Raw genomic sequence first — 7,083 nt, forward strand, 5'->3', positions numbered from 1 at the left:
TTTCTTTCCTTCATTGCCTCCTGATCGGTAAAACAGGAACCACAACAAATCTAGACATAGACGAGGTGATTTTTCCTTATTTCTCTCGTTCTTTCCCTCTTTGGTTCTCTTTTTTGCTCTTCATTTGCAGAGGAAGCGACGCGAATTCCTCTTTTCCTTCTTTCGTCTTTTCTACCTCTCTTTCTTTCCTTTTCCTTCACCCCTTATTTCCTTAGCTCTTAATCAGCAGGAAGGGAATAAATAAAAGGAAAAAATGAGGCTATGTGGCTTGGAATCTTCCCTCCTTTCCTTCCTTCTTTCTTTGCTTCCTCTCCCTCCTTGGCCGGCCCATACAAACCTTTCCATCCATCCGTATCCTTTGAATCCCTCAACCATTTACCGTCGACTCACTGTGTTTTTATCCATTTTTTTTTTTTTTAACATTTCCCTTTCCCTTTCTCTTCTCTCATCGTACGTGGGTAGATTGTTTGCCTAACATCTCCCTTTTTCCTTTTTTCTTTTTTTTTCTATCTCTTTTATTCCTTTTTTCACGAATACAATTCCTTAGTTTATTATATTATACTGTTCGTGTAAGCGAGACAACGACCAAAAGCAACAAAACAGCAATAAAAACCCCATTTATGTATTTTCTTTGCTCCCTCTTTCGTCTACTCTTATTGCATTCTCTCTCTCTCTCTCTCTCTCTCTCTCTCTCTCTCTCTCTCTCTCTCTCTGGAAAAAGTCTTCAGGTATTTTTTTTCACCTCCCTTCTACTCCCTCTGATTCCTTGTCCTCCTAACGTGTTGCTCCTCCCACTCCGTATACTCCCCAGGGCTTCTCTTCTCTCCTTTCTCTTTTTGTTTCCCTCCTCTTATTCCGCCGCCGCTCCCAACACCATCCCCACCAGAACCACAAGAATCACACCGACCGCTGGTGCCCGTGAGGAAAATCTGGGGTAGTTTAATGGAGTGTCTTGGCGCGTCGAGGCTGGCATTGTATAGGCGACAAAGCTGTTGTGGAGCGGCGTGTCCAGTTTCCCCGATTTGCCCGTGCTAAATCCCGTCCAAGGCCGCTGGGATAGACACACCCCCGACACCTTGTCTGTAGTACAGTACCGTGGAGGGCGACAACATGGAAAGAGGCAAGAATAGTAAAAGTAGGGGAATACATGAGAAGAGGAGATATCAGACGACCTACCATCTTGTAACAAGGGTGTCTGTTTTTTCATATTTTTTTTTTTTTTTACATTACAAGGGCACTGGCCAAGGGAAAACAAAGTGTTGGAGAAAAAAAAAATCCCGCTGGTTGCCAGGCCCTGTGAAGAGGAAAGTAGGAGAAAGAAAAACAAAAAATCTAAAGGAGGGTCCAGTTAACGTAAGAGGTGTCTTGACACTCCTCTTTTGAAAGAGTTTAAGTCATAGGCAGGTGGAAATACAGACACAGGTAGAGAGTTCCAGAGTTTACCAGTGTACTGGTATACTGTTATTATTTGTACGAGAGGAAGAACAAAGTGAATCAGGACAGAAGACAAGACTAATTTCCATCTAAATTTGGTGTTTCAATCGTCAGTTGACGTTGGACTAGGGTAGACTTTGGCACTGTGTGTGTGTGTGTGTGTGTGTGTGTGTGTGTGTGTGTGTGTGTGTGTGTGTGTGTGTGTGTGTGTGTGTCATAATAATAATAATAATAATAATAATAATGATAATAATAATGATAATAATAATAATAATAATAATAATGATAATAATAGTACTAATATACGGTTTATTAGGAGTTGCAGTACATACATACTGAAAATATACATAGTGTGTGTGTGTGTGTGTGTGTGTGTGTGTGTGTGTGTGTGTGTGTGTGTGTGTGTGTGTGTGTGTGTGTCATAATAATAATAATAATAATAATAATAATAATAATAATAATAATAATAATATACGGTTTATTAGGAGTTGCATTACATACATACTGAAAATATACATAGTGTGTGTGTGTGTGTGTGTGTGTGTGTGTGTGTGTGTGTGTGTGTGTGTGTGTGTGATAATAATAATAATAATAATAATAATAATATACGGTTTATTAGGAGTTGCAGTACATACATACTGAAAATATACATAGTGTGTGTGTGTGTGTGTGTGTGTGTGTGTGTGTGTGTGTGTGTGTGTGTGTGTGTGTGTGTGTGTGTGTGTGTGTGTGTGTGTGTGTGTGTATTTAAGAAATGTGTTTACAACCTCTGCATCAGCATGTTTCTGTGCCGTCGCCTGTAGTACACAGACACAGGGTGCGTCGTGACAGCTCTGAGGAGAAAAGCAGTGCAAGCTGGTGTTCCTTGGGCCTCTGTATCCTTCGTCAGCTCTCCCATCAGGAGCTCCTGGTGTGTCAACAACATATGGCACCCCCAGTCACGCTTCGTATGCAAACCACCTCCCAGTGCACACAACCCAGCCTTGTGCAAACACCATATTGCGCACACACAGTCACGCTCGGTGCACACGTGAACTCCAGCCAACAAATCCTCGCTGCTGAATAAGGGAGGGAAGGAGGAAGGGGGAGGGAGTACTGTACAAGGTCGTCTATAGGTCGTAGTTAGTCGTTTCTGACTTTGGCGCGTGGCTCACTGACAACAACTTGTCTGAAGCTAATGATCTGAGACTCTCGACCTCGATTCCATTCCTCAGTTTTGTACGCGCGTGATCATCCTTGACCCTGAGGCCTTAGGCAGATGCTCGGGTGTGGCGAGGGCAAGCATTCTTCAGGAACTCCCGCAGCGCTATCCTAATTGCACTCTACTTTTCTATTAAGAGGATTGTCTATATACTTAAGCAGACGCACATTAAAGGCTTTTCCACTCATCAAGGGGGCGAGAGAGAGAGAGAGAGAGAGAGAGAGAGAGAGAGAGAGAGAGAGAGAGAGAGATAGAGAGAGAGGGTTGATAATTATAATGTAGGAATAATAAATAATAGGTGTCAGGAGGCGGCGCGGATCCAGCTCGTGTGAGTGGGACAGGTAGTGAGCAAGGGCGCCCCAGCAGGTGTTCAGGTTAAACGAGAAGATGACGGTGCACTGTCACGCCACGCCGGCCCACCTTTACCATCCCTTCCTTTCCTTTTCCCTTCCCTTCGTTTGCCTTGTCCCTTCATGAGCACCACGCCATTACCTTATTTCCCCTTCCTTTTTCTCTCCCTTATATTTCCTGATTAATACAGCTAACAGACAAATTAGTTTTCACATGATAAACTAATTACTTCTCTATTTATTTGTATTTCTACATTATTTCATTCATATCTTTTCTTATTCTCCATCAAACTCACATACATCCCATAAGTTCTTCCTTATCATCCCCTCCTTTTCCATCTTTACCATCCCAACTCACTCTCAGCTCTCCAGAGATTCAACCCAAGTATGTTCTCTCCTAGGAGCCTCCCCGAGAGGGTTCCTATCATCAGCCCACCTCACCGACTCAAATGCCCGTTCTCCAGGCTGACCCATCACACCCTTCTCCCGCTGGTCCACTCTTAACCTTAGGCCCACGTGTCCCTTTCCCCATGTTCTGCCTCCACCAGACTCCGCGGCTCGCGTATCATCCTCTCTGGTTTCTTTGGCGCGCCTTCGTCTGGCAGTTTCTCGCTCTCTCGTTCTCCCACGGTTCTCAAAATCATTCTGGTATCCTCCCATTCCCCTCCTTTTTCCATTTATTTCTTCCTTGATCCGTCTCCTCTTCACGCGTCTCTTCTCATTTCTGTTCATCTTCCCTCATCCAAATCCTTTTTCCTCACACGTCCCTCTCCCTGTCCTCTCTTTCCCTTCCCTCTCATCCATATGACCTGCGGCTGCTCCTCCCTCGGCTTAATAACGTACAGATTATTTATGAAAGACATTCAAGGGCGTCACACAACACTCAGTCTCGCCGCTTAAACAACCTGCTAAGCTTGCATCAGACTCCTGGCTGACCGCACCGCAAGCTGTGGCCGGCTGAGCAACAGCCTGTGTACTTAAGATGTGACTTTGATGTTCCCTTGCTCTTTATCTTGGTTCTAATTATTATGAAATAAACAAAGTTCCGTGTCCAAGGAACTTTTTGACCGTTCCGTATAGCACGTGGCGGACCAGCGACAGAGCAGTAGCCAACCCACAGAGCCGAGACTCCGCCCACATCAGCCACACGCCGCCTGGTTTGAGGAGCCCTGCGCCTCCCATTGGTCTGACTCTTCGTGACGTAGCAGATCAACGCGCTCTTATTGGTCAAGACGCGGGCCCTCCTGTGTGCCATTCTTATAAATTCTAGTGACTGGATTCAGTTCGCCAGTAACCTCAAGACGTTGAGCGTGTTGTGATTCAGTGTGAGACTCAGGCCGTGAGGATGCCATCCAGCACGACAGACAAGCAGGTTCTGGATGCCAAGGCCGCGGCTGCTGAGCGGCGACGCACCAACAAGCCCATCATGGAGAAGAAGAGACGCCAGAGAATCAACGATTGTCTGAACCAACTCAAGAACCTGGTGCTGGAAGGACTCAAGAAAGATGTGAGTACCGTACAGTGTTGTGTTGTGGTCCCGACGCGTGTGAGAGCGAGGTCCTGAGGCAGGGAAGATGCGGAAGAGTTCAAGCTGACCTTCCGTTTAAATAACTGACGCTACAAGGTTACGCGTCTCTGAGATTTCGGCTAATTGTTTACCTTTCAAGTTTGCCTTAGTATGTTAATAGCATGAGTATATCAGCAGTGTTCCTGACTGAACAGTAGAGTGTTTGGTTTCTGGCATTATTTAGGCCGTAATCCAGGATGTGTCTCGCCTCAGGACGGCTCGCTCCACTTGCTGCTGTGGCTCGACATTCCTGAAATAACAAGTGTCGCGCACCTGCTACCCCAGACTTACGATACTTTTCCTCGACAGCCTTCACGCTATAGCAAGCTGGAGAAAGCAGACATCCTGGAGATGACAGTGCGGCACGTGCAGGCCCTGCACCGCCATGAGGCCGCCGCCCCCCGTCAACCTCCCGTGGACGCCGCCGCCAAGTTCCGTGCAGGGTTCGGCCAGTGCGCGGCGGAGGTGGGCAAGTTTCTGGAAAGCGACACAACGCTGAGCAACGTCCAGCGGTCACGCATCCTGCTGCACCTTACGGAGGTGATGACCGGCCTGAGGAACAAATCTTCGCTGGACACAGTGGCGCCCCTCACCCCTGAGCCTCAGCGTGTCCCTCAGGCAGCCCCCTACGACTCCCTGATGGTGGGCGGGGTGCCCCTTGTCCCTGCCCGACTCTTGAACGGGCAGATGACATTTGTCTTGCCCAACGACATCACAACCTCCTTCCCAAGCCACGGGGGGGAGCTGCACCGAGCCCCTCCTTCCCCTCCTCCCAGCGCTGCCTCGCCTTCCCTCTCCTTGGTGTCGTCCTCGCCGCCGCCCTCCCCCTCAAGGAGCCCCTCCCCGCAGCCCTTGGATCTTGCTCCAGTCCGTCATCCCGAAGACGATAACTGTTGGCGCCCTTGGTGAGCTACAGTGAAGCAAACGCCTGAAATACCTGAAGAGTGAGGAGTGCCTGCTAGCCAGCCCCTCGCCCTCAGTACTGGTGCACTACAAGGCCAAGTCGTCTCCCCCCGCTCACAGCCTCCCGCCCCCTGGACCCCAGAGAACGGCCAGAAACTCAGCCAGGCGTCTTTCCAACGACCCCAGAGAGCCACACCTGATCCTCCTGGGAATGTCAGGTCCGCGGCCAGTCCCCCAGACTTTGTCCAGTCCTTCCCTATCCCAGCAAGCACCCCCACCACTCACCACCCTCGCCGGTACTATAGTACAAACAAGACAAGAGAGAACCATTTCAAGGCGGAATTTTCGTATGTGAAGAGAGAATTATAGAGTTTTATTATGTAAATTAATGATAATTCTAGATTCTGTGATACTCTTAGGCTTAGTCCCTCCAGTGATTTAAGATAGTACAAATGTTTAATAAAAATATATATTTAATTATAAAGCGTTCTATCACCTTACCTCAGTTTAATTTAATGTGTGTGTGTGGGAGGGAGAGCGCATTGATTAAAGTATAATTGTTAAGATTAGCAATAGGACTTCAGGAATACCATTTAATACTCTATACCAAAATAATGTTCTTCATTTACACAAGGAAAGAGTGTTTAGACTCGAAACAAAACAAAACTAGAGAAAGAGATAAACATAAATTATACATTCAGATGATTCAGTCTCATATATATATATATATATATATATATATATATATATATATATATATATATATATATATATATATATATGTATGTTTGTGTGTGGATCATTACTGTTTTCCTGGCAAAAAAAATATGACTCATTTTATAGGCTTATGGCAGGTGACTAAGTTTTTGTGTTCTTGATACTTCATACAAGGAGTACTGTCGGATTTGAAAAGCGCGGTGGTTTTATTTATTCTTTTTTTCTTATTCATTAATTTAATAACAATGGGAATGATATGTAATGTAGTAGAGTACGATTAGCCAGGTTGCCTAGCCCCTCATCAAACAGGCAGATCGCTTAATAGTAATAAAAAGAAAAAAAAATCGTCGCGCCACTACATCGCTTCCCCTTTCACGCGAGTGTGGTTAGGCAGCCCGCGGTGGTGCTGGTGGCTGGTGAGGGCGGCCAGATGGCTGCCACACAGGCCCCACCCTGCCGCCACACCGCAGAGGGCGCCGACCGGGTCACCTGAGGGCCACACCAACACCGCCTCCCACTTGACCGCCCTCAACCTATACTGCGCATCTGACCCTCTTGACGTGTATACTGCTCTCACAGTACGACACTGCCATAGCCGCATCTGTTCACATCCACTCCAGCCTCAATCTCTTACTCCACCACAGCCAGACACACCCTTGACTCACCACACATTCATACTCCACAGCTGCTTCCACTTACTCACTTCATCACAGCCATGCCATCACCTCTCCACATCCTCACTCTCTTTATCTTTCTACTCGTAACCACTCCAACCGCCTCCTCCTGTTCATTCCGTCATAACCACACCCTCACCTCTATACACATCCGCACGCCTCAGCTTCCACCCAGTCCAGCCCACTACAGCCACACCCACGCGCCAGCCTCCCTTCACCCACTCCGCCACCCCCGTG

At 47.2% G+C, this 7,083-nt stretch overlaps 1 protein-coding gene across 1 annotated transcript; it reads left to right on the forward strand.

The window, feature by feature from the left end:
- The first annotated feature begins 4,072 nt into the window (after positions 1–4,072).
- LOC123504916 (transcription factor HES-4-like) lies at positions 4,073–5,932 on the forward strand. Its single transcript, XM_045255833.1, has 2 exons — positions 4,073–4,492; positions 4,862–5,932. Exons 1-2 carry the CDS (start codon positions 4,331–4,333, stop codon positions 5,459–5,461), a joined length of 762 nt encoding a protein of 253 aa, XP_045111768.1. The 5' UTR covers positions 4,073–4,330; the 3' UTR covers positions 5,462–5,932.
- Positions 5,933–7,083: the final 1,151 nt, after the last annotated feature.

The sequence above is a fragment of the Portunus trituberculatus genome, chromosome 17, assembly GCF_017591435.1.
Source record: "Portunus trituberculatus isolate SZX2019 chromosome 17, ASM1759143v1, whole genome shotgun sequence".
NCBI classification, from domain to species: Eukaryota; Metazoa; Arthropoda; class Malacostraca; order Decapoda; family Portunidae; genus Portunus; species Portunus trituberculatus.